Source organism: Patella vulgata, chromosome 7 (genome assembly GCF_932274485.2).
Source record: "Patella vulgata chromosome 7, xgPatVulg1.2, whole genome shotgun sequence".
Lineage (NCBI taxonomy): Eukaryota > Metazoa > Mollusca > Gastropoda > Patellidae > Patella > Patella vulgata.
This window is the reverse complement of record NC_065885.2, coordinates 22,450,021-22,477,556: the sequence shown is the minus strand read 5'-3', so window position 1 is coordinate 22,477,556 and position 27,536 is coordinate 22,450,021. Positions and strand designations below refer to the sequence as shown.

The 27,536-nt window shown below is 35.3% G+C and overlaps 1 protein-coding gene across 1 annotated transcript; it reads left to right on the top strand.

The window, feature by feature from the left end:
* Nucleotides 1–1,720: 1,720 nt before the first annotated feature.
* Nucleotides 1,721–24,456, top strand: LOC126826685 (protein dachsous). Its single transcript, XM_050555682.2, has 20 exons — nt 1,721–1,870; nt 4,349–4,575; nt 8,412–8,664; nt 9,422–9,606; nt 9,975–10,101; nt 10,353–10,583; nt 10,772–10,915; nt 11,811–11,968; nt 13,091–13,205; nt 13,915–14,139; nt 14,807–17,206; nt 17,357–18,950; nt 19,253–19,336; nt 19,679–19,781; nt 19,969–20,210; nt 20,403–20,434; nt 21,466–21,512; nt 21,638–21,761; nt 22,097–22,279; nt 22,658–24,456. The coding sequence occupies exons 1-20, from the start codon at nt 1,798–1,800 to the stop codon at nt 22,858–22,860; spliced, it is 6,750 nt and encodes a 2,249-aa protein (XP_050411639.1). The 5' UTR covers nt 1,721–1,797; the 3' UTR covers nt 22,861–24,456.
* Nucleotides 24,457–27,536: the final 3,080 nt, after the last annotated feature.

The following is a 27,536-nucleotide window of genomic DNA, read 5'->3' as shown; positions in this document are numbered from 1 at the left end:
TTCGAAATAAATTAACATAAAATACGTGTTAACAGCAGATACTTGCATGTTATATTAATAATTTTAAAAAATTAGGTAACAATAACAAAATCCCGAGAAACACGTTATTTTGCGTAAATTTCAGAAATATAACCAATGATTTCCTGCATATTTTTTTTATGAAGGATTAGCCGTATTTCAGGTTTATCTGACATGTTTGATAAACGCAAGAGTAATTCAAGCAATTATGGCAATATTTACTGCACCCTTTTAATAATATTTCACATGTCTTTAGTGTTTTACCTTTTTAAACTGTATAGTTCATTTTCAATCCCTATTTTAGAACAGTCTTTTCATAGCAAGACGCCCCAATCATATATGAATATATTAGTATACCTTTTGTGAATTTGAGTTATTGTATGACCTGGCCCAGTTAGTATGTGATGACATAAAGATTTCCATAGTGGGTCTATTCGAATAGATAAAGTTGATGGGTTTTTTTTTTACATGGGTTGAACTGCTTTGTTTCATAAACAAAGGTGTCAAATTCACATTAATGTTCCCGATATATATCTTAACCTTATGGGTGTGCACGTGAAATCATAAGGCCTGTCATTGAGTGAAGTGGCGTGGTTTAGATTCCCCGCATGTATGTGACAAGGAGTAGGGTCGTCTATCCAGCCTCCCACTGCTAAAGACCTCTACGCACAAGCAAGTGGACGTTAACCCCATTTCTCACTTTCTCTATCTTAACGTTTTACAGTGTAGTGCGGTGTTCTATCTTTGTCAACAGTGGGGCGTTAAACGCCATTTCATTTCATTTTATTTCTATCTTTGTCATTGGACAGATTACGCACGTACCGCTATGGAATAATTAAATCAGTATTAATTGTTCAATTTAATTTCTAATATAGGTATGACAAGGCGTGGAGTAATGCCAGTATTTGCTTTAACTGACTCTGTAATAATCATTACCGTATCGGTGACGACTTTCATTCACAAGAATAAACAAATATAAACACGCTTTAGATTTATTTTCTAAAATATAAAACTCATGTCTCCTTTATACACTTCAGTCTAAAGTAGTTTTTATTTAAATTTATTCTCTAGGTATTTACGTATACTTCTATTTTGTAAAGGTCATAAAGCCAGAGTGATAAAATACGATCCCCTTTTCATTATTTTTAATGTTACTTTCTTTTTATTGTCAGTCGTTATGTGGTATTAGAGCGACTTATATCCATGCGTTTAACATACGCCCAGATTATCATATCAATCATGTTGACCTTAGGTATGGCTTTTCAAAAGAGAGTATAATCGACTACTTATCGTATAAATAGATATATAGTCTTCATTGTGCTTCCATACAAAAAAGAATTGGCTTAATCCGGCGGATCCAACATTCTAAGAACATAAGACCTACGAATAGTTTAAAACGGTTTAATGATAACAATATTGATATTTTATCATATGAAATAAGTATAGTTAGGAATGCACCCTAGGTACCACAATTCCGAGTGCAGCTACGTTTAAGAACATTTGCAAAACTGAAGTAAATGCAATGGTTAAAGATAATGACCAACTATCCGATGTCAAGTTGTGCCTGCTCTGTAATCCGCCCTAATCATAATGGCGTAATTATTTGACAAACCCATAACTGCATTGAATTATATTGAACGGTTATTTTCGGTTATGGTTTGATTATATGATAGTGTACGTAGAACCAAAGAACGTTTATTGTCATAAAGGATATACATGTTTCTGTACAGCACACGGAATATATTTATTAAACATAGAAATGATTATTAGTGAAACGATATGATTTTAACCATGAAAAGAACTTCGTTTATGTTTCAAATTATTTTTTGTTTCGTCATTTTAATCTGTAATGGTAAGTATATATTTTTTTTAGTTATTTAAAACAATAATAATATCAGTAAGTTAAATATGGCGCGATGGGTCGGAAGCAAATATTATTATCCACATATGAAACATACATTAAATACATCTAAATCACAACTATAAGACAAAACCGAACAAGCACATTGTAATAGACTTAACAAAAAAGCAATTAATTTTATTAAAACGTTCGTTTATTCGATTATAGACTGTTCTAATACGTTTTGTTTAAAATCTCGGGATGAAATTTGTGATGACGACCAAATGTTCACGATATCGATACCAATGACAATAATTTATCATTGGGGCTTACGGTTTTGACTAATTTAGAAAGTAAATACATTTGTAAACACTTTCTGTTTACAGTCTAATTACTAGTTTTGTTATCAGTTTAAATTTAAAAAAAACCAGAAATCATGGCGATGACCATATTGATGGTACATGAGGTTGGAGGTTTAAACTAATTTCGCCACTTACTGGATAGGCTGGCGGTTCTAGTTTTGTTAGTACACCAATTTCTGTAAAAAAAAAAATTAATTTTCGACTAGTTTTGCAGTAATTCTAGGTTAAAATATCCATGATGTCGATTATCATATTGACAATCCGAAGGGGTTATCATTTTGGCTAATTTCTACAATATAAATAAAAAAGGGTATAAATATAAATGGAAGATAATTGTGTAACCTAATACTAACAATATCGATGGCAATGATGATGATAATATAGGGATGATACTGATGATCGTATTGACTAATTTTGTAATAATTTCTAAATATATAGGGATAATAATGATGATCATATTGAATATTTCTTTAATGATTTCGAAATAGGGATGATACTGGCTATTTTTGTAAAATATTGATAATGATTATCCACACAGTTGAACGTTTACACTTATTTAAAATCTTATTACAAAAACGATTCAGATTAATAATCTAATTTGGCGATGATGTATGTGTAATATTTTTAGTTTAAATAAAACTGTAAAATTGTGACGATGACCTAATATATTCAAACTAGGGATGCTGATTATTATATCGATGATCCAATGAGCTATATGGTCTTTTCTTAATTAACTAAATTATTAAAATAATATTCTTTGATTGGCATTTAGTAATTGAACATATTAACACAAGGTATAGTTTTATGGATACACTTAATACTAAGCGACGCTTCGACGAGGATTCTCTCGTCTTTATCAGAAAATGATACAGGTATAGGCAAATATATACAGAATATGCAACTTAAATAACAATCAAATACAATTAATACATACATTTGATTAGGGAGCCATTTACAGCTAAACTCATACAGAGATTAAAAAGGGGAGATCTTTATCAATAATAGGACCCCCCCCCCTTTTTTAGGTTTAGTTGTAAATGGCCCCCTAATCAAAGGTGTTACGTTTTAATTGTATTTAATTGTTATTTATGTTGCATATTCTGTATATATTTGCCTACTATTCACACACCTGTATCATTTGCTTGAAAAAGACGAGAGTATCCTCGTCGAAACGTCGCTTAGTATTAAACTCAGTAATTGTGTATCCATAAATTTGTACCTTGTGTTATTAAAATAATGGTTGACTGTAGGAACAAGGTTGTGGACATAACGACAATAAACCAAAACAGTCAAACCTTTTCATCATAACGGCCAATACATTTTGTAAAATATATAGTTTTTGCAATATGTAAGCTAATAGTTTTTGCAAATCTATCTTCTATATATATATTTGTGACTGTCGTTTGTCTGTCTGTCTGTCTGTTCGGGGTTGGCGGCTACACTAGGTCTGCCCCGAGTCTGAAATTTGGGGTATAGGGTTAGCTCGGACCGGGGAGTAACATAGGCCAGGTGGCGTTAGTCTACCACTTCCGGTTTCGGAGTTATGACTCCTGAGCGAAGCCGGTCTGTTCGGGGTTGGCGGCTACACTAGGTCTGCCCCGAGTCTGAAATTTGGGGTATAGGGTTAGCTCGGACCGGGGAGTAACATAGGCCAGGTGGAATTAGTCTACCACTTCCGGTTTCGGAGTTATGACTCCCGAGCGAAGCCGGTCTGTTCGGGGTTGGCGGCTACACTAGGTCTGCCCCGAGTCTGAAATTTGGGGTATAGGGGTAGCTCGGACCGGGGAGTAGTATAGGCCAGGTGGCGTTAGTCTACCACTTCCGGTTTCGGAGTTATGACCCCCGAGCGAAGCCGGGTATCCTGATAGTATATTAATATTATGACCGTTCTGACTACATGTTGGCCTTATGACCAAATTATGATTGTTTTGGCGGTACCACGCCCTTTGACTAAATAACTGACCCCCTGATTCAACGCGTTAACCATTCGAATCCCCCAACCACACACACACTTTCTAACGGGAGGCTCCGTCAGATTATATGAAGAAAAGGCAAAGGTGATAATTATATGAACTGATATATATTGGTTGTTTAGCTCCTTAATATTCTGTCTATCAATATGTTTCAGGTTGTTACAGTTTTCTGGTTTGTGAGAGATATGGTCATAATATTGAAATAAGTGAGGCGTCACCCATCGGTTCTGTGGTTTATGACTTAAACTGTACTGACACATCTGGTTCAGGCCTCGAGTATACTATTAAATCTGGAAACAAGTATGGCCATTTCGGCATTACAGATGGCATTATGTCACTTAATAAAATGTTAAATGCAGATGGTCTAACACGGAAAAATCACGTAAGTCAAAAATTTCAATGCTATTTAAATTCGAATTTAACTTGCCTTTTTTAATTACGGTGGGTGATCAGCTAGTTTACAAGTTCTTATGTAAATCAATGCAGAATCATTGCTAATCATTGCTAATAATTATTCCAATTTCCAAATCCTATGCACAGTTACGGTTCTTTTACTGGTTCGGGTTGGTTGGGGGCCGGGGGTAGAAGACCGAGTGCTCTTAGGCGTGCTTTGTAGATCATATGGTCTGCCGTTGTTCCGGGGGTCCCGATCCTGCACGGAGTAGGGTCGCTTACCTAATCCCACTAATTCTATTCGTAGTTTGCCCTCTCTGATAAAGATAATTTAAATATAGGATAGCAGATGTTAGTGTAAAACACACCTAGTTTATGTTTTGTGAACTTCCAATTTAAACATATAAATCATTTTCCTATATATCCCAGCATTTACGTTCGTAACCACTCTATCTGTTAAAAGTTTGATTTTAAAGTTCAATACAATCTCTGTGGCATGATGTTGCAACAGAGGAAAAGTTGAACCATGTCTAAATTCAGGGTAAAACCACCACAGAATGGTGGCGATGGGGGAGGGGGGGGTCGATGTAAACAAATGTTGCAACAGAGGAAAAGTTGAACCATGTCTAAATTCAGGGTAAAACCACCACAGAATGGTGGCGATGGGGGAGGGGGGGGGGTCGATGTAAACAAATCGAGCATGAATTACCTGATGAAATGATTCTTCGTTTTCCTTTGATGCATCAAACTTTAAAGGTAGGCAATAAGTTAAACAAAACGTTGTTCAATGCTTTGACACATAATGTCTCAGTACCGATATTCTTCTCTCGTTGGATAGCGGAGAATGTTTTTTTTTCATTATCTTTCATCTTCCAATTGCGTTTGACACTGTATACTATAAGATTCCACTAAATTAATTTTCTATTGAATTTTGGCATCGTTAGTCGATTCTGCCATAAAACTACTGCAATCACACCCTGAAAGTTGAATTCTGAGAAAACAGAATATATGTGTATTGGCCCTAAACAACAGCTATAAAAAATTGACCTATAATAAATAGATTTCTGTTGTTAATAGTAACATTACGGCATCTTTATCAGGCAGGACCATGGGTGTTTTTTTCAATGAACATATGCGAATAGAAGGTCAGATAAAAAACAGTGTGTTACTGTTATAGTGCAATTATTTAAATTATGCAGCCAACACTTTAATTAATTCATACATCACATCAAGGCTAGATAATTTCAATTCTTTGTTCTCTGATCCTCCTCGTTTATTCAACTATAAACTGAAAAAAGTCGAAAATTCTACAACTAACTTAATTAACTGAAACCAAACTATCTACATTAGTTACATATTTTCTTTATAGTAGTCAAGTCAATTTATGAAAAATGGGTTAACTCCTAAAAAATTGTAAGACAAGATTTTTTGACGGTTGTTTGTAGTGTTGGGTGTACTGAATGACTTAATAAAAGTTTACCAAAATGGGACTACTGGAAAGTCCCGATGTTTGAGATGAATTTTCTTGTCTTCTAATGCATTAGTTAATTTAGAAAAGTTTTTTTGTTGGTTTCTGATAGAGTTGGGCGAATTACTAAAATCAGAGTACCGGAAAGTCCCAAATTTTGAGGGCAAATGCTAAGTTTGTAAAGGTAAAACTTCAGACAAGAATAAAGTAGTCAAATTTTAAACGAAACAAATGAAACCGAGAATTGACCTTAGGTTGTCAGGACCAGTCTTTCATATAGAATGATTTTCATGGATGTCTGATTCTCCCTTGAGCTATTGTCGGGGATAGCATGATCCAGAACCCACATATACGAATAAGCATGACTCTGCACTGTGTCGTTTTAAAATTTGGTTATTCACTCGTTTGAGGATTCAACCAGTAATGTTAACTGGTCCCATACACCATTTTCAGACACTCCCCTACGCCAAAACCTGCGACCGAAAACCCAAATTTACGAATATGCATAACCCATTATCAGTGGTGTTAACTTGTCCCTTATACCATTTTCTGTGTACTTCATCGCGTACTGACATATTTGGTATGCATATGTTTTCAGGCGATAGCCGTTAAAATGGGTAAAGCATGTAGATGTGTAAGGAAGCATTAATGTTTCCAAGTTTTGTTTCTCCACGTGTTCAGTGGGTGTGATATTACATCCAGGATCCATGGCATTGGCAAAAAACTGTTGTCAAAAAGCTTATTAAAGGAGATCCTGTAATAATAACAGAATGTGTATCATAGACCGTTTATGGCGTACTATTACGTCATGTATTTCTGTGGTCGTCATCTTATAGTTGGGATTGATAATGCTGCGCTACAAGCATCGTCCCCAAAGGAACTATGTTCATGAACTATCATGATACTGTTGCTGGGGCAGTTTACAATAACTATAAGACGACAACTACAGAAAGTACAACATAATAATACAACATAAACTGTCAATATGTCGTAATTGTAAGGCCAGGTGTAATTTTTATATTCTACAGACACTTCAGTGTTATGTTCAGATAACCTCAAAATAAATTTATAGGGAATAAAGCCAAAAGTTTAAATATTTTAGTACGTAGATGTGCCGGTCGTCATAGTATGTCATTATAGGGCTATATGACGTCATACTACATTTTGATATCGTATTCATAATATAATAATAGTACATATAGGGACTTAAACCAACCATTTAGGATTTACTTGAACATTTATTGGGTTAATGTCGGCCATCTTGGATTTTACCAAGTTTTGAGATGCTATAAACCACCACACTGATCCGCAGTGAATATTTGCTTGGCCGCGACAATCACTGATAAGGATGACATTGATGCGGCTTAATGAGCTAGAAATATTAACTTTTTTCCTGCCACAAATTAAATTCTAAAACATTTTTTGTATATATTGGAAAAATAAATAAATGCGTTTGACGTATCTGTAGGTAAAAATTATTTCCGATTTAGTGTAAATGGGTATTAAAATTACTAAAATGCAGCATTCTCTCCGAAGCAGTTATGTCTTATGTAAACAATGCACGCGCCATTCAGCCAATGAGTCACACCGCGTGCTGTGACAGCACGTGTTAAGGCAGTCATCTATGACTCGTAATTCTCTGTGAAACAGATTGATAAACCACACCTAAATAAACGTAAAAATACATTAAAACCCTTTCTTGCAAATTTTTGGGTAAAATCATAACTGCCTAAACAAGTTATGACCTTCATACTTATAATGAGCTTAATCAACTGAAACCAAACTATTATCTCATACGTTAAAGTATCATATAATTAATTCCTTGTCGATTAGTGATGTTCGTTTATGCATTGGTGAAATTTACAAGATTTTAAATTGTCTTATATGTATTTTAATTTTTTCTTCTGTGTTTATTTAATGTTTTGTAAAGCGCACGCGGATTTTAAGTTGTCTTATATGTATTTTAGTTTTTCTTTTGTGTGTATTTATGTGCCTTAATAACATAGGCGTATGAGCTTGGGGTGGGGGGGAGCTGGGGGCGGCCACTCCCCCATTTTGGGCACCAAATGCTGGGAAAATTTGGGCACACAATTGTACTTTGTAAAAGTTGTATAAAAAAATATTGTGTTCTTGAATGTGTCCAATTTAACAGCGAATTTATTATTATTATGTAACATACTAAGAACCTAACTACATTTTTTGGGCACCATCCACCCCCCCCCCCAGTCAAAAATTTTCCCGTACGCCTATGCTTAATAATAATATCACATACATTGCTGGGTTGAGTGAATTCCGCCCCATAAAAGATAACTTATTACTTTCATATTGTTGCATAATGATTATACTTATCATTTTAGCTAAAAATCATAGTTCAATCTACTGGTCCAAGTGTGTTCTCAACCACACTCACCATCGCAGTACTAGCTATTAACAGTAATGGTCATCCACCTAGATTTGAATCCATTACTCCTGCGGTCACGCTACCAGAAAATACTGAAGTTGGTACTAAATTGCCCATCAACTGCGTCGTGAAAGACAAAGATTTCACGCCTGTTAATACAGGCATCGTAGCGGCACCCGGATTAACTGAAGTTAGAATTAAGAATTCAGGTAAATGCTAGATATTGCTTTGAAAAAAGAATCCCGCAACATTATTAATTGTTTAGCTATATAGTTCACCTACCCGTTTGCTTAAAGGGCAATTCCCGATTATATTTTGGTGAATAAAACTGTTTAATTCTGTGTTTTCAAACACCTTAAACCCGCCAGTCCGGATAAGCAGTTTTGACGTTCACCTCCAAACGACTCAATATTTTGATCTGAAATTTGGATTGCGCTTAAATTTCATATGTACACGGACTTTTATTTTTGAGACTCTGTTCAAATCTGGGTAGTCCCTTTAAATTACAACCTTATGACTGATGCTCAAGGAAATTTGTGTTAGTCCTAAATTCCAGGTACAAATACCCGTTAGTTGTGGCACATCATAAACAACACAATACTGAATGAATTAAATTCTGCAAAACAATTTATCATTATTAGTAATTGGCCAGGATGCGTTTTATTGCCACATATCCAATAGTTTATTATTCTAAAAGCGAACTTATAAGTTGTCTATAGAAGTTAAGAAAGAAATCAAACTTTTAGAATAGAAAGAAGCCGGTAAAATAATTGGGGCGTATTAATAAACGTAGAGCGGCATGGTCGGGAATTTTTCCTTGATTTAACTTGAAAACAAGAATAGATTAGCATGGCATTAAATTTACTTTCCTGTATTATATATGATGTTTTACAATTAGTGAATACCAATATTATTTTCGTTTGGAATAAGACACTATATTGTAACATTTCCTTTGCTTTATTTCAGAGGCCCTTGAGCATTTCCTTTTGGATAAAATAAAATGTGAATTATACTTGAATGCTGAATTAGATTTTGAAACGCAGGCTACTCATGTAATTATAATTGAAGCTTATGATTTGGATCCAACATTTCCCAAAACAGTGTCAGAAACAGTTACGATTAGTGTTACAGACGTCAATGATAATTCACCGGTAGGTTTTATTACACGTTTAGTTTTTAGTTGATTTCATACTGAGGACAGGCCTATTCGTTCGGATGGGACGAAAAACTGAGGGCCGTGACACATTGGCGTAGAAGTAAAAAACCCTCATTGACAGTTGGAATTCGATGTAAGAGTAGACCGTAGTGCCACTGTCGGTCTTCATTAGCCCAGTTAGGAGCAGAACAATGGGACGTTAAACCCCATTTCGTTTCATTTCATACTGAGAAAGAATAGATATCTTTTCACGGATATATCATTCGACACAAATGGAGGTTGTCCTGTAGTTTGACTTTGGTGATGAAGAGCATTCTGTGAGAAAAAAAAACCACATCAATGTTATAATTTTATAAATTGCAGAAATGCGCAGATTCTACTAGATTAGTTCAAATTCCAGAAGATCAACCTATCGATACCACCATTGCTGTTCTAAATTGTAGTGATATTGATTCCGCATCAAACGGTGTAGTTAATTATAAATTATCTAGTAAGTTGGTCTCTACAATACAAATCTAAAATTAAATGTACCGAACACTTTAACGGTTATTATTATTTGAGGGCAGAAATGCTGACTGGTGTCACAAAACTTTTAACTTAATACTTTTAGCTTTTGTAACCTCTCTAAATGATAATCATCCCTTTTTTTTCAGAATTAACATTATTGGGATACTGTCGAGTAAGAATAATCAAAAACGCTTTTGTGAATTTTAAATAAGCTCGTTTATATTTATTCTGCAGGTAACAATTCAGCTAATGTATTTCAAAGTTTTAAATTAGATGTTCCAGAAATGTCTCATTTGCAACTTCTGAAGCCTTTGGATTATGAAAGCTCCTCCTCCTATAAAGTAAAGGTTGAGATTTATGATTCTGGAAATCCGAGTCTTACCACAACCGTGGAATATAATATAATTGTAACTGATGTGGATGACAATAAACCAACATGGCCTGTTAGTCCAATCCATGCTGGAAGTAAGTTTGCTTTATCATCTCAACAATTTTAGACAAGGAATCCTTTGTCACCTAATGTTTCATTTGTATTGAATGTAGGCCATAGAAATTATACGAATGTTAAAAATAGTTGTGAAAGTTCATGATGTATTGTACAAGAAGTATCTTTAATTGTAAAAAATAACACTCTTTTGTATCTAAATTACTAGGTATTACCGAACTGCAACCATTGGGCTATCTGGTTTATACGGTGAAAGCGGAGGATGCTGATTTACAAAATACTCCTGCATCTTCAATTACATATGGAATGTACCCTAGTGTCCCAAACTGGTTTTCTATCCAATCTGAAACAGGTGATTCTTTTACTTCTTTATTTATTTAATTAATGTTAAAATGGGGAGGAACAAAACCATCATGGAGACTAAAACACTCATACCTCCAAGTGAATACAAAACATGTGGATACTATATTTCCCATTAAAGCGGCATTAGGTAAGATTAGATAAAGAGCTGACAATTCTCGCTATAATAGTTAAAGAAATAGATAATTAGAGATACAATTATAGTCTAATCCCGATTGTCATTACTACATATACCGTTGTTACAATAATAAACAAAGTCTCGTTTATCCATTTTTACAGTAACCGCATCTGCTACAAAACGTATTTTAATCTATTATATATCGCAGGCATCCGATAGCATCGAGAGTGGATAATGGTCTTGGTAAGTTATACATTAAGCAAGAGCTAAATCTGCCTATTGCAGGTCTATCATTAGGCCTGAAATGTTATCTAAATTATTAATTAGACATTAATTAACTTATCCAGACCATAATCAACTCTCGATGTCATCGTTAGCCTGAGATATTTACTGGATTATGATCCAATTTGCTCCTTAACTTTCATTCATGATTAAATTATGAAATGGATAATAGAGACAATGTTTTATCGTACCGACTATAGTAATGATGATCGAGGTTAGACCGAAAATTTAATCGCTAAATTCTCGGTTCAGAGTGGATCAATTTGAATGACGGAAATTTTTAGCAAATTCCATTTACATTATCTAGATTTTAACTATTATAGTGAGAACTGCCAGCTCTTTATGTAATCTCCCATAATGTATCTTTAATTAATGTCTAAGTAATAATTTATATAACATTTCAGTCCCGATAAAAGACCTGCAATAAGCAGATTTAGCTCTTGCATAATGGATTTTTAAGCTAGTTGTGAATATTTCAATTTTTCAGGAGCCATTTATGTAAATTCTGCTATGGATTGGTTGGTTGCCAAATCGGTTAACTTGACTGTATATGCTTATTCATCAGACAAAACTACTGAAACAAGTGATGTTGACGTGACTATAACAATAACTGATGTCAATAATATAGCACCTGCATTCGAAGAGGTAAGTCTTGATCAATAAAGCCGATCTCACAGTTTACAGGTGTACACAATACAGAAATCCTGAGGCATGTTTAGTATGATTATTCGGCAATGACTAAATACTTATATTTGATTATTTTGAAAGATTATTAAAATTGGCATTTGATCATAAAATTGATCATATTTGTTTTCTCCTTTGTGGACTACTTTGACAGCGTTAAAATGTAATATATCGTTAATGATTGAATATCGTTTATGTGCGTTACAAAATCCGACGGGTGCAATAATAAGCTTTCAACCAAGACCCTTGTTACACGTCTATATCCATGGAGTTTTATACTTTGGCAAAACAGTTGAGATAAACAGTTATTATTTCTGTGGCTACTTTTGCAATAGGGACCTTTCGCGCCGGTACGAAAACGAATACGAAAACGAAAACGTCATCAATTCGTGTGTACTTGTGACGTCAATCCGTAATGAGCGTTCGGCCAGTGAAAAACGTTACACGTATGGAGCTGGATTTACGTTGGTATGCAAACGAATATGTTTCTTGTCTCATATATTGAATTTTTCACCATTTTTGGAGCCTTTGTGTATATTGTTGATTGTGTAGCGTTCGTAGAATGTGCTCACAAGGAATATTCTGCTTGATTTGTTGTATATCTGCCGAAAAATCGATTGAAAACTTTGCCTTGACCGAGAAGTTCATGGAGTGGAAATTAACGCCATCTAGTTATTATCGTACGTCGGATTGCGAAACCGCGTGTTAGAGGATACAAAAATGAAAACGTAAACGAACATATGTTCGTTTTGGTGTTCGTTTTCGTACCGATGCGAAAGGTCCCTAATGTTTGTTTACGTATACACAAATAATGTACATGACCAGACATCGGTTTTTCTCCCAACACAATAACCAGACACATTTTTCATGACGATCGCTCATTTAGAATATAGCACGGCACTTCAAATTATAATGTTTGTCTTCGATTATATTATATTGTATCATTATATAAGCATTTTAGAAGTAACAATATATATTAAAGTAGATAAAGTACAAGTATTTCTTTGTTTACGGTAGATAAATGAATAAATAAATTTTTAAAAAAAAAACGTCCAGTTAAAAAATTCTCCATTTTATAAACAGGTTTATTACTATGCGAATCTGACAGAAAATTCTAGTCCAGGAACCACACTGTTTACTGTAAAAGCAACTGACCCAGAAAGCGGAGTAAATGGTGAATTTGAATATTACATTGACTGTAAGTTCACTGATCATGATCATGTTTTTTTTTCTTGTAATGTTGATGATCAATGTATTGCCAATGATTATACCCATTGTTATTTTAATTGAAATGTAAACGTACTAAGGGGAATAACCGGAATAAAAAGAAAAGAGACCATCGCCTACATTTCATAGGTTTTGCGTGAGGAATAAAGCGTAAATGTGAAGACACATGAAATAAAAAGGGGTATAAAGTCCGACTGGGCTAATGAAGACGGACATACAGTGTGCTATGAGGGAAATTTTGCCCGGGCAGCGGCACTATGGTCTACTCTTATATCGAATTCCAACTGCCAAGGGATCTTTTACGTGCATGCCAATGTATACACGGGACCTCGGATTTTCGTCCAATCCGAACGACTAGACAGCTGTCCTTGTCAGACCCTCCGTCCCGCACCACTGACAAGGGGAAACCACGTCAGAAAATCCCTTTGAACTTTTCTCGGCCAATGCAGGGATCGAACACCCGACCTCCAGACTAGCGAGCCAGCGTCTTACCCACTTAGCCACTGTGGTTCCAAATAGGAGTCGTGAAGACAAAAAGTAAGATATAAACAACCGCAGCCTTATTGAACTTTAAGCTTGTTTCAATAGGCAAAGTAAATATACTTAACTAATTTGGAGACATATATTATGTTTTATCGGATTCCTTAAATATATAAATAAAACGTGTTAATTCTTTTCAGCAACGGTATTCGAAGTAAATGCAGTCGGTGTTGTTTCGGTCGCCAGTTCTGTAGACTATGAAGCAGCCCCGTCATATTCCTTTAGCATCGAAGCTAAGGATAAAGGGACGCCGTCACTTTCTGGCCATTCTTTTCTTCTAATTAATATATTGCCTGTAAATGAGCACAGTCCGGTGATCATTGAACCACCTGGTCCAATAGATGTACCAGAAGACATAGCCCCAGGTAAGTAAACATTGAAAAGCAGTTAGTGAAAGTTGAGGTGATTTATACTTTCTGCCCATGCCACTAATACTGTTAATACCGATTTAGTTTGAACAAAAGAGTGTCAAAGCGGATTTGAAAATAAAAAACACTTTCTTGTTAAAGGGGCAAAGAAAAGTCTAGAATATTTGATAAACAGTAATTAATAACTTTACAGCTGTACCCCATAGCTAAGACTTAAAGATACATTATGGGAGATAAGATAAAGAGATGGCAGTTCTCGCTATAATAGTTAAAAACTAGATAGTGTAAAGGTAATTTGCTGAAAATTTCAGTCAAATTGATCCACTATTAGCCGAGAAAGAAGCGGGTGAAATTTTTGCATAGTCTCGGTCATCATTACTAAAATCATTAATATAAACAGCATAGTCTCGATTATCCACTTCTATTGATTTAATTATCACTGGCCGTTAGCGGCATATAGGAATCTAATCCAGTTAACATCGAAGGCTAGCCTTGACATCTAGAGTTTATTACGGTCTGGATAAGTTAATTAATGTCTAATTGATAATTTAGATAACATTTCAGGCCTAAAGAAAGACTTATAATAAGCAGATTTTGCTCTTGCATAATGCATGTTTAATATGGATTTTTCCTTTTTAAAATGTAGAATATACTTTGCTTTTAGGGGTTGCCATATTCAACTTTACCGTGACAGATGGAGACGCAGGTCCAGATGGCGAAGTGACTCTTGCTGTACTAGATCCTTTTGGGCCCTTCATTATTGAACCAAAAACTGGTGTATTAAGTCTAAGAAATTCACTGGACAGAGAAACCAAACCTCAGTGGGAAGTAATTGTAATCGCCAGAGACAAATCTGTAAGTGATTCAAAATCTTCATCAGTGGCAGTTACAATTAACCTTTCGGACGTAAATGATAACAATCCGATCTGTGAACCATTGACCAGCACGTCAGTTATATTTACGGATGCTATTGGCAAAGAGCTGGCAACGATCAGTTGCACGGATGCTGATGAAGGGGGTAGTGCTAATTTTGAATATATTAAAGAATCCGGAGATGACAAGGACGCTTTTGTTGTAGATAAAAGAAGTGGTAAAATCACACTTGACAAACCACCAACACAGACTGATTATACATTAACCATTCGAGTAAATGATGTAAAGCCTCCTTCGCGCCATGTGGATATATTTTTCAGCATAGCTGCGAACTTTCAGTTTAATTTTACAAACCTCCCCATGAGTATCAATATATCGGAAAATACCGAAACGACAAATGACATATATGAGATTGATTCTTGTTGCGTGTCAGGTTTCACCAGATATGAAATTATTTCTGGAAATGATGATAAAAATGTGATCCTTGATCCGTCATCCGGAAAGTTAATCTTGCTCAAAGAATTTGACTATGAAGCCGAAATACAATACACGTTTACTATACAAGCAGAGTCTGCTAGTACAGGTATGAAAATAGACGACACTCTGACCATAAACATTTTAGATGTCAATGATGTTAAACCAAAATTTACCAACAATTTCATATATCAACCTGTATCTGAAAGCCTGGCTACTAGTACAGTTATACTTCAAGTTACAGCGATTGATAAAGAAAAGGGTGCGAATGGTGAAATAACGTATACCATAGAAAGTGGAAATGATGGACCAAAGTTTGACATTGATGGAGATGGTAGTCTAATTCTGGTATCAGCACTTGATGCAGAAACAGTATCCCAATATGTCCTTAAAATCTTAGCTACCGACAACGGGGACGTACCATTGACGGGAACTACTACAGTAGTAATTGAGGTAAAGAACGTAGATGAGTTTCCTCCAGAGTTTTTAAACGTAGATAATGGCATCGCTGTAGCTAATATATCTGAACAAGCAATTTTGGGGGCTGCTGTCTTTACTCTTCGTGCCGAAGACAAGGATGTCAACTCAGTTCTCAAGTATTCCATCTTGCAGGGCAATGAAGACGAGAATTTTGTTATAGATGGAGATAGTGGCGATATATATCTCTCTAAAATATTGGACAGGGAAATGGTAGATCAATACAATCTGACAGTGGAAGTCAAGACTGGTAACGGAGAAAATACTTCAGCTGTAATAGTGGTTAATGTTTTAGACGCAAACGACATAAGCCCAACTTTTTCGCAGCCTTTTTACCAGCTCGAAGTGACCCATGGTACTCCTGCAGATACGGTGATATATACATTTAACATAACCGATGCTGATATAGGGGTTAATGGAATACTGGACTCTCTTACAATTGAAGTTGGGAATAATAATAACGATTTCAAGATAGTTGGAAAAGAAATTCGGACAAATAAAGAAGTAGACTATTACACCACGAAATTACATTCATTAACACTAAAGGCAACGGATGGTGGAGTATTGGCACGGTCTAGCTTCGTACCAGTTGTCATAAAAGTGCTCCGAATAGTTGAGCCCCCTAAGTTTGTCGTCACTGAACATAAAGTAAACGTCAGGGAGGACGAATCTATCAACAGTGCTGTTTATGATCTGCATGCTACACCAGATGGAGGAATAAAGTACAGCATAAAGAGTGGTAATGTAAATAGTGCGTTTTACATATCTGAATCAGATGGTACCATTCACGTAGGTTCAAATCTGGATTTTGAAAAGACAGAACAGTATGTGTTAGATATTGAAGCCGAGAGTAGAGAAAATGTGTCTTTACTAGCGAGTGCTACAGTCACCATCAATATAGTTAATGTTAACGATAATGTTCCAGCCTTTACAAGTACCATATATAAGTTTAATGTTGACGAAGACGCAGTACCGAACGAAAGTATTGGAACAGTGATGGCCACAGATTTAGATAAACCTCCGTATGGGAGCATAACTTTTGGATTCGCAGCTACTTCAGGATCCTCAGATTTTACTATTGGAAACGATGGTGAAATAAAAGTTAACAAAGCATTAGACTATAGAAGACAAAATGCGTATAACATTCCAGTGATTGCTGATGATGGAGTTCGTAAAGGCGAGGCTTTGCTGGTTATATCTGTAAACGATATCAATGATAATACACCAACATTCACACCAGGTTAGTTGTGTTTATTTTGTCTTTAGCTCTAGGATATAAAACATGATAGCATTATTGTTGAAACGGTTTTTTTTAATTGACGACCTATTATGTTTTTCGCTAATCAGTCGACTTCACATTCTAATGCCAACCTTGATTTCTTTTTTCCAGACAATGTGAGCATTGCTGTCGCAGAATCCATGCCAACAGGCCAAGTCTTCTATACAGCAAAGGCTCAAGATTTGGACAGTGGAACCAATGGAGAAATGGAATATAGGCTAGAATTAAGTTCCACCGAGTTCTCTTTAAACCCTATGTCTGGAGCTCTTACCTTCAATACTCCTGTAGATAGAGAGACCAGGGATATCTACAATCTTGTTATAGTAGCTGCAGATAAAGACGTTACTAGTCCCAAGACAGGGACCTTACATTTGAAAGTAGTGGTTACTGATATCAACGACCATGAACCAGTATTTTCTAAGACATCTCAAACGGTTACGATAAACCGCACAGTATCTCCTGGGACTATATTGTATACTGTCACTGCTACCGATAAAGATATTGGGGAGAATGCGGCAATAGACTTTCAGATTAGTAACGGTAATACTGATGATTACTTTTTAATTGATACTTCGTCTGGAGAAATCAAAACCGCATTAAATCTGACAGCAGCAGAAAATGAATACAAGCTGGAGATAACTGTTAAAGACAAAGGTATTCCAATTCGCTCGTCAACTATGATTGTAAATGTGCTGATTATTCCTGTAAATAGTGGGGTAGCCAGTGAACAAAATATGGCAATATATGAAGCAGTAGACATAAATACCAAAGTTGATGACGTAAAACTTAAAAGCGGCCATACTGGAGCAGCTGACTTGAAATACAGTATTATCGGTGGAAACTATAAATCATCTTTTCAAATAGACCCGACTTCTGGAGCTTTATTTACATCAGCCGAACTAGACCGAGAAGAGTACGAGTTGTTCTTTTTGACGATTGATATAACAGATACAAACGAACAATATACTAAGTCAGTCAGCATTACAATTTTAGATGTTAATGACAATAGTCCAAAGATAAAAGCTTTAGATACTAATATTGCTGTAGTTGAGAATACTCCCGCTAACCAAATTATAACCAAATTTCAAATAACTGACGAAGACATTGGTACTAATGGAGAGGCCGATTTAATTTTAGCAGAAACGCCAGCTAAGGCTAAAAAGCATTTTAAAATTGATGGAGATTCCCTTGTTATAAAGGAACCTCTAGATTATGAAACCACAAAATCGATAACTTTCGAAATATTTGCAGTCGATCGTGGAATCCCAAAAGCCACAGGTACGATCCAGGTTACGGTAAATATCATTGATGTTCCAGATGATGTTGTCTTTTTAAATGGCGAAAAAGAGGCTCCCTCGGCGTATATTACCAGAGAAATGTCTTCTAATGTTGAAATAGGCGATGCTGTAACAACGATCACACCAGAAGAGTTTAACATCAGCCTCACAACTGGATCCATCACGTATACCAGCATAAACAATGAAGGAATTTTTGACATTGATAATAATAGCGGAAAAGTCACTGTTCAAAAACCGGATTTGATAGAATCAAATAGAAAATATTTTATTTGGTTGGCTGTTTCTACAGAAAACAACGGCATTGATACAAATAGGCTGGGTTTAATTCGAATTGACACATTTGATCCGAATGAACATATCGTGTCAATGGAGTCGCCTGAGACTGTAGATTCATTAAAAGCCAAAAGGTATCTACAAACATTATTTTATATCTCTCTTCCGAATGATTATTTTTAAAAATGACTCCAACAACCAAAATAAAAGATAAAAAAGCCCATAATTATATCATAACGAGTGTAAATTCTAATTGATTTCAAATTTCAGAGATATTTTGCTGGCGAAATTATTGACTTTCTTCACGGTTAATGATGTTATCTCTCTTTCGAATGATTATTTTTAAAAAAAATGACCCCAACAACCAAAATAAAGGATAAAAAAGCCTATTCCTCATAACGAGTGTAAATTCATTTAACTTGATTTCAAATTTCAGTGATACTTTGCTGGCGAAATTATCTACTTTCTTCACGGTTGATGATGTTCCCAAGATATGGAAGACAGAATCAACATCCTCGGGGTAAGTTCGCCTATCTTTAATTATGGCATGATTTTGCAGCCTTTACCAGAAGCGTTACAAATTGATAATTAGCACATACATTTTTACTATAAACAAGGGAACAAACATGGCGTCTTGTTATTTGGGAGTTAGAGATCTCTCAAAATCTGCTGGTTTAAATCCTCTTGTCAATTTTCTAGAAAGTCGTATGCATATTATTATAGTGAACAATTATTATGTTGGACGTTGGGATGGTAGATAAACGTAATCATATTTATAACTTATAGCTTAACTCGCAAATTTCCGTTTGTGTAATATAATGTAAGAGAAGTTTGTTAGATCATAAACTACCTGTTGTTTCAGTTCACGAATATTGCTGTATGTCATGAAACGTCCAGCATCAACCAAATTAGCGGATACTACTACACCCAGCAGGGTTTTCACAGATATGGATACTATGTTAAGTGTAAGTTTGTATTATTCATATTTGTTTGACAGTATATTTTCATTAAAATGTTTGTTTTAAAGTGTAAAATAGATGACATTTTATCTGTTTCAAAGAACATTTCAAAAGATATGATATTTTGGAATATCAATAACATGTATGTTAGAAGGTAATTCTTGGTGTATATTAAAGAGTTTGTCTATTTAAGGAATACCGCTTAAACCCAAACGAAGATATTCCTAAAGCAGTTCTGGAGCCACCGATAACTGCGGTTGGGCGCTATTCTGAACCCTTGAAGAATGGTGAAGCCGCTGCTTCAAAACAAGAAGAATTTGTCTCCTCTGAAAATGGATTTATAACTTTTGGAATGCTTAGTGTTTTATTGATTATGCTAGCAATTCTGTTAATTGGTTTTCTAATCTACAAGAAAAAGAAGGCACAACAAAAAAGGTACATAACTATACTCTAACATAGTCAAAACGGGATATATATAAAACTTGTATTTATAGCAAAGAAAATATTATCATAATTGAGTAAAAAACAATAAATTTTAATTCTGGGTCATCGTTAAAATTTCAATTTCCCAAAGTGTTTCATTAAAACATCAACATTTTGTTTGAATTTCTCCTTTTTCATAAGCAGAAGTGATTCATCTGAAAATCTCATGCCACCAGGTAAGTACATTATCATTACCCTCACCGGTAAAAAAATTCAATATGGCGTTATGATCCGAAACGTATGGGGTAGAACATAATATACATCTCTTTGCTTTGAGTAAAGAAAATGGTCGATTTCAGTGAATTTTAAATGTTGAATTTGTTTTGTGGGGTTAATGTGATGCCCTCTTTGAAAATGGAACATGTACAGTGTTGAGATGGATACAACGGTTTTGTGATCCATTTATCGGCACAGCAAGCGCTAAACTTAAAATAAACAAGCCCTTCTACTATTTCCAAACAAATAGTTAAACATAGCTAAATCTGCCTATTGCATGTCTTTCTTTCGGCATGAAAGGTTATCAAAATTATTAATTAGACATTAATTAACTTATCCAGTCTATAATCAACTCTCGGTGTCATCGCTAGCCTACGATATTTACTGGATTAGGATCCAGTTTGCTGCTCAACTTTCATTCATGATTTAATCATGAACTGGATAATCGAGACTATGTTTTTTTTATATCGTACTGACTTTAGTAATGATGATCGAGGCTATTACGAAATTTCAATCGCTAAATTCTCGGTTCAGAGTGGATCAATTTGACTGAATTTTCAGTTACATTATCTAGTTTTTAACTATTATAGTGAGAACTGCCAGCTCTTTATCTAATCTCCCATAATGTATCGTTAATGGTAAAAAGCTTGTCCTGACATTAATCGATATGACACACCAGATCAACAAAATTCAATACTTTATTTCAACTTAATTCACAGAGATTTACCTTCCTCAAATCTGAAGGTAGCACTTAAATGTCTGCGTACCATTGTTTGATTTAATCGATTGCTCCTGCAAACATTGAACTATCATTCCAGTAAATACTTTTATATTGGATGCGTATGTTTACTAAACGTATGTATTTGGAAACTAGCTTATATTTTGTGACATATTTTCTTGGTAGGCCTATTATACAGACTAATTTTAAAACAAATTATGTTCATATTTACTTCATATTGTGAAATTTCATGTATTATTTGTGATTCTTCAGAACCAGCTAAGGCCATCAGAAAAATTGAAATCGTCAAACCACCACCTGTAAGTTATTTTGTCGTTAAAACTTTCGAGTAATTCAATTATTATTGTCGGGTTACAATACTAATAATAAGGACGGTAACAGTCATTTTTTTATATTTTAAAAATATGAATTTCTTGATTTTCAGAAATCAAATAAGAAAAAGAAACCATCAAGTGACAACGAAGAATCTCCTGCGAACCGAACAACTAGAAAAACATCTATAGGTCCTGCTGCCACAGCAATGCCGACAACTCATAAAAACAGAAAAAGTAGGTTTGAATATAGAATAGATAGTTTCACCTGGTTGCTTTATAAAAGATGTCAGAGACACAATTAATAGCGTATTATTTACCAGAAACTCCATGGTTTGTGTCAAATTATGAATCACGGGGTCATAAACAGCATTGGTTTTTGCTGGATCAGGATAAAATAAGACTTTATCCTTTTTTCCGCGGACATTCTCCATTCCTTAAGCCTGACTCAGCCACTGCTAAAAAATATCGGGTATTCATCTCGTCGTGTTCTGAAAATAAACATGACTCATCTAAAAATCATGTATTTAAAACTTATGTAATAAATTCGATTTATTATTCGACTATTTTAGCCTCATCACTCCAGGCACCACCTGAAAACGAGCTACCACCAGTACAGACTCCTAAATTAGACAGACCACCACCAGTTATTGCTGAAAAGAAACCTGGCGAAAAAACATCTGTTGTAACGAAAAGAAAGAACGGACCAGTTGTCCATCGAGGCAAAGAGTACGACGGTGTGGCGTATGATGCGGGTATGCATGGTTTTAAAAATAAAATGAAATGGTTAAAGGGGAAATTAGTTCGATTTCCATGTATATAATGAAATAATTACGTCAGTTATGTTTAGGAATCAGTTTTGACTCGTACTGATGTTTTGCAAGCTTATAGTTTCATTTTCAAATCCAGAAATAGTACCTTCAAATCCTGATACCGTCCATGGTGTCTTTAATGTAGGAGTCATATCTGTATATTGTTCCAAGTTCTGCAGCTTTAGAGAAAAAAGCACGATAGTCATATAGATTTGTGCCCCTTTTCAATAAAAATAAAAGCTACCCTCATTTGATGAAGCAGTATTAGTTTAAAAAGAAAATTGTTTTATTTCTTTTCTTAATGTTTTTGTTATATTTTAGATAAACAGCAAAGGTATGCATATAATACTCGAACAGGAAGTACATTATGGATGGAAAAAGAAAATAATTTAGGAAGTGGTAAAGATGTCCATGCAAGTAAAAAGAAACCAACACCTGTACTCACTGTTGTTAGTGAAGCGAGGAATGAGAGTCCTAATTTCGGATTAAATCGGTCCGTAAAAATGACATCCAACAAAAATTAATAGCTAAATATGCCCATCATATATATATGTAGTTCTGGGTCCTGTTTCACTGAATGGTGTAAGTATTATACTCCGGAAGATACCATAAAATGAAATGGGATTTAACATCCCCATCTTCTGCTCCACCCGGGCACGGGTATCGGCATACCATGAGTTGCTACAGTTTCATACTTACGCCGTTTAGTGAAACGCAGATATTTTGTATGTTATCAATAGGCGAAACGTGCCTTTGGTATCTATCGTATTTGTCGCGCATATCAATATCATCGTCTATATTATTAGCTAAAATATTGTCATTGATAAGTAGGGGGGGGGGGGGGTATCCAGAAGAGATAAACTACTATATTTTATTAAAAAAAAATTAGACCATTCGTTAAATCTTCACACACTTTTAGGAAATGTGAGACATTACATAATCGGTCTGTTTTGAAAGTTCGATATTGAACATCAGCACCCCCAAGTTCAAATTTTTCCCTGTAGAAGTAGATTCTGCAAAATCGTTCATTAACTGATGCTTCATAGAATCACAAAACTCTTAAAATATAGTATGATCTATTCCATCGTCCATAGCTTAAGTTATTTGGTGCACTTTATTCTCGCTTACTAGTATGTATATTATTTGTTATATTATTTTGTTGTTTTATTTTTACATTGTTTTTGAGACGTGCTTTGATTCGACCAGTTGAATGTGTTTACACTGTCGATGTTTTAACACCAATTTGAAAATCGGATCAAGTTTCCTTTTTTGATCTTGATATAAGTTGATAAAAGATTGTTTTCATTTTATTCTTGCGCGCGGAGACTATCGTTTTTAGTCAAAATCATTCTGTCATAAATCTACAGTGTCTACCTATCATATATAATTACCACAGGGGCGAATCCAGAACCAAACACCTCCTGCTCAGCTACATAAAATCTTTTTTGTAAAACCACACTTTTTATGAGAAAGTTGTCACGGTCGTGTGCTTTATCCTTTATCGTCAAATGGTGTTATCGGATGGACATTCAAAAATGATATAGGCATATGTGATGTCACAATTAATGCTTTGTATAACTGATTCACAATGTCATCGTATTAATTCATAATAAAAATTGACGCCTCTCTTTCAAAAGCTCAGTATGTATGTATATACGCCAAAATGACGATAGAGACCATGTATTTCTCAAAAAATTTCAAAATACATTTTCCCAGGTACCGGGCAAACCCCTTCCTGCAAAAATTCCTGGATCCGCCCCTATACCAATTCTTAATTTGGCGATCCCATTATCTATAGCAATAAAATTAATAATACTCTAAGTTCAAACCAGGCCATTTAATTTTGTTTAATATAATCTTTTAAAGAAGCTATTAAAACGGTATTTACTGTAAATAAGTGTACATTATTTGCTCTTAACACAATTATGGACCATCTTGCAGATTTGTTATGAAGTGACATTAATATTTAAAAAAATACGTGTTGATATTGTTCAAACTGTATTTGTTTACAGAGCACATTCATGGAACAGTGAATGTTATTTTTAAAAATTAATTTGTTCGTCATAATTTATTTCAACCCATTAGTGCCAAACATTTTTCATGATTAAATATTTGCTTATAAACAATTTGTTTGTGTTACTATTCTCTAGCACTACAAGGGGATCACGTGGCTAAGTGGGTAAGGCGCTGGCTCGCTAGCCTGGAGGTCGGGTGTTCGATCCCTGCATTGGCCGAGAAAGTTAATCCAGATTTCCCGGCGTGGTTCTCCCTTGTCAGTGATGCAGGACGGAGGGCATGACAAGGACAGATGTCTAGTCATTCGGATGGGACGAAAAACCGAGGTCCCGTCGTGCCGCTGTCCGGGCAAAAATTTCCCTCATAGCAAACTGTATGCAATGGAGATGTACGCCTCGAACGTTCGAATTGAGAGAAATTCAGCTGATAGGTGATGTGATGTGAAATTAATTTAGAAAAAAAATATTTTAGCTGTCGTGGTTGGTTTCTTCCTCAGTCGTTCCGGTACATGCTTTTTGAATCGACTTTTTCTGGTTCAATGGATTATCATCGTTCGTGGATTGAGCAACCTAAATTCTGAACGTAGTGTCGAGTATCCTGCATATGTTATGGAAATGCCGGGCCTTTTCAAGATTTTCAGCAGACGGTTGTGTCGTATGTGGCTATTTGAATATTTAAATATCTTGAATATAATTCAGTGGAAAAAATAACCGAAGATCGATTCCTGGATGAAGAAAGTCTGATTCTCTAGAGTGCTTTTCCTATTTAACATTCGTTATTCAAATTTAAAGTGAAACGAGGAGGCTGCATTTATGCAACTTTTAACCCTGATTTCCAAGATAGAAATGCCAGCATTGTTAACAAGAAATATTTTGATGGTAAATAAACGGTCTAGATACGGAGATATCAACCTCGCCATGCAAGTCACATTTTGTCTTTCCTAGTGCACAGTAAGCTGTCTAGAAGAAAACTAAGGCATAATATGTGTCCCCGTTGGTGCTTTCCCTTTAATTATAGACCTATAACGGTAAATCTCTTTGATTTTTAGGGTATATTCTATGACCGGAATAACTTGCGGTCTGAAGGTCGTGGGCGGCTTTGGATATATACAGGGGAATTTGGGGGTTTTCTTCTGAAAGTTTTTCTTTAAACCAGTAACGGGTTATTCTTCCAGGGTAGGTTTTTTTCCATAAGAAAACATGATATTTTAAGGTTTTTCTTACTGGAATTCTGGGATATTATCATTTTACGTACATGTAAACATAGACGGTTTATAAGCAAGATAAAGTCCTCGACTTCGGTTATGCTGGTACCCCCCCCCCCCCCCCTGCCCCGCAACAGAAAAACCTCAGCCTATTTTTTTCAGTCTGTCTTCCTCCAGCATAACCCCAGTCTCGTGCTTTATCCTACACATGATTAATATGTTTAACGCAAAGTGTACTTTAGAACAGCCAACATACAAGTACATATATTGCATCTTTTAATGCCAGTTGCTTAAACTTTAGACTAAAATCGTTTTGGACGGTGTGCAGTATAAAACATTTTTTTTATCAACCCGATGAACAAACATTTCCACAATTTTCACACCAATGTCTCATGAAATATAATAGATGCAAATTATTGTCTTTGCAATTTCAAAATTGAAAGGCTCGTCAAGTCTTTATTATCAGCTAACACATACAATTCTGTGGGCGTATAGACTCTTAAGAGGTCCTTCGTGTTCCTGGATCAACGACCGCGAGTTTTACAACATCTAGCCGTTAATAGAATAATCTGACTTCCCTTTACCGCAGACACGTGAACAATAACTTTATCCATCAGAGGTGATACAGATACCCAAAACAAACATGCTGACCTCCGCGGAAAAGGTATTTGGATAAATTTATAGCTGTTGAAAGCTTTTTGTCAGTTGAGAAACTCACAGGAAACCCCCAAAAATCAAACGTACTAACATAATGGAAGAACATATAAAGGTAAATTAAAAGGTTTGGTGTCAGATGTGAAAGGGGTTCATACGTCCACTAGGTCATTTTGGGACTAACATATGGTTTTATTTTATTTCAATAATTCGCTTGCGCGTTGGGGTCTCTAGCACTGGGATGAAACCGGAGAACCCGGAGAAAACCCACGAGGCTGGACAGGGGCCCTATTCTTGTCACGTACCTATTTTCTATACAGTAATCTGAGAGGGCTAGAACCTGGTCATAGACCGAGCGTACATTATTTATGCTAGTTGAAATTTTGGTCCCTCGTGACGTATTTCATTGCAAATTTTGCGAGTGTCTGTATTTTAAGTTGTTTAATGGTCTCGAGCTTAAGACAGTGCTACTTAATGTCTCTCGCTTTCGACCATTAAACCACACTTATTACCTCTTACGACGCTTTACTATCACTTTCTGTATGTATTATTGCATTTTATTAATCTGTCCTTTAATTATTTACATTTTATACACTATCCTGTGGTTTTAACGTTTCTCATAGTAGGCCTAATGATCTACATCTCTGTTCACGGCCCATTTTATGTCCCGAGTTGACAAAAATTTCAGAACTTTAAATAAATTAAGAAAATTGTGGATAATCTACATTAGACGTACTTTTGTCGACCATGATGGACGCATAGATTATTTTTGTCTTTTTAGAAATGGGGTTTGACGTCTATCCGATACTAACTAGTCCATTTCGGGACTAACATATGGTTCAATTTAATTTCTATTATCCGCTTACGCGTAGGGGTCTTTAGCAGTGGAGGAAACCCTATGCTCCTTGCCATGTACAATTGGGGAGTCGAAACCACGTCACTTGACGCAATGACCGACCCTGTGATCTAACGCGCACACGTAAGACCATTCGGCCACCCAGCTCCCCTGACCGGTAGTCTGTACAAATGGTTGACATTTCGACACGGGTCTCTCTAATCGAACAACAAAACCACACACGCGATAAAAATATCACAGACCATGAGCTCCGCGCACTACATGATCAGCGCTAAAAATAAGGGATTCTTCTCTATCCGATTGTGTCTATGTGCTTACTTATTGTTACTCTCTTAAGCATTAAATTAAAACGTAATTACACTCCAGGTTCTTTATACCATTAGATAGGATCATCAAGACCATTAATGATTTAGCATTCACGATTATTAACCATTTAGATAAATACCTTTTTTTGTAAATGAGAGTCTACT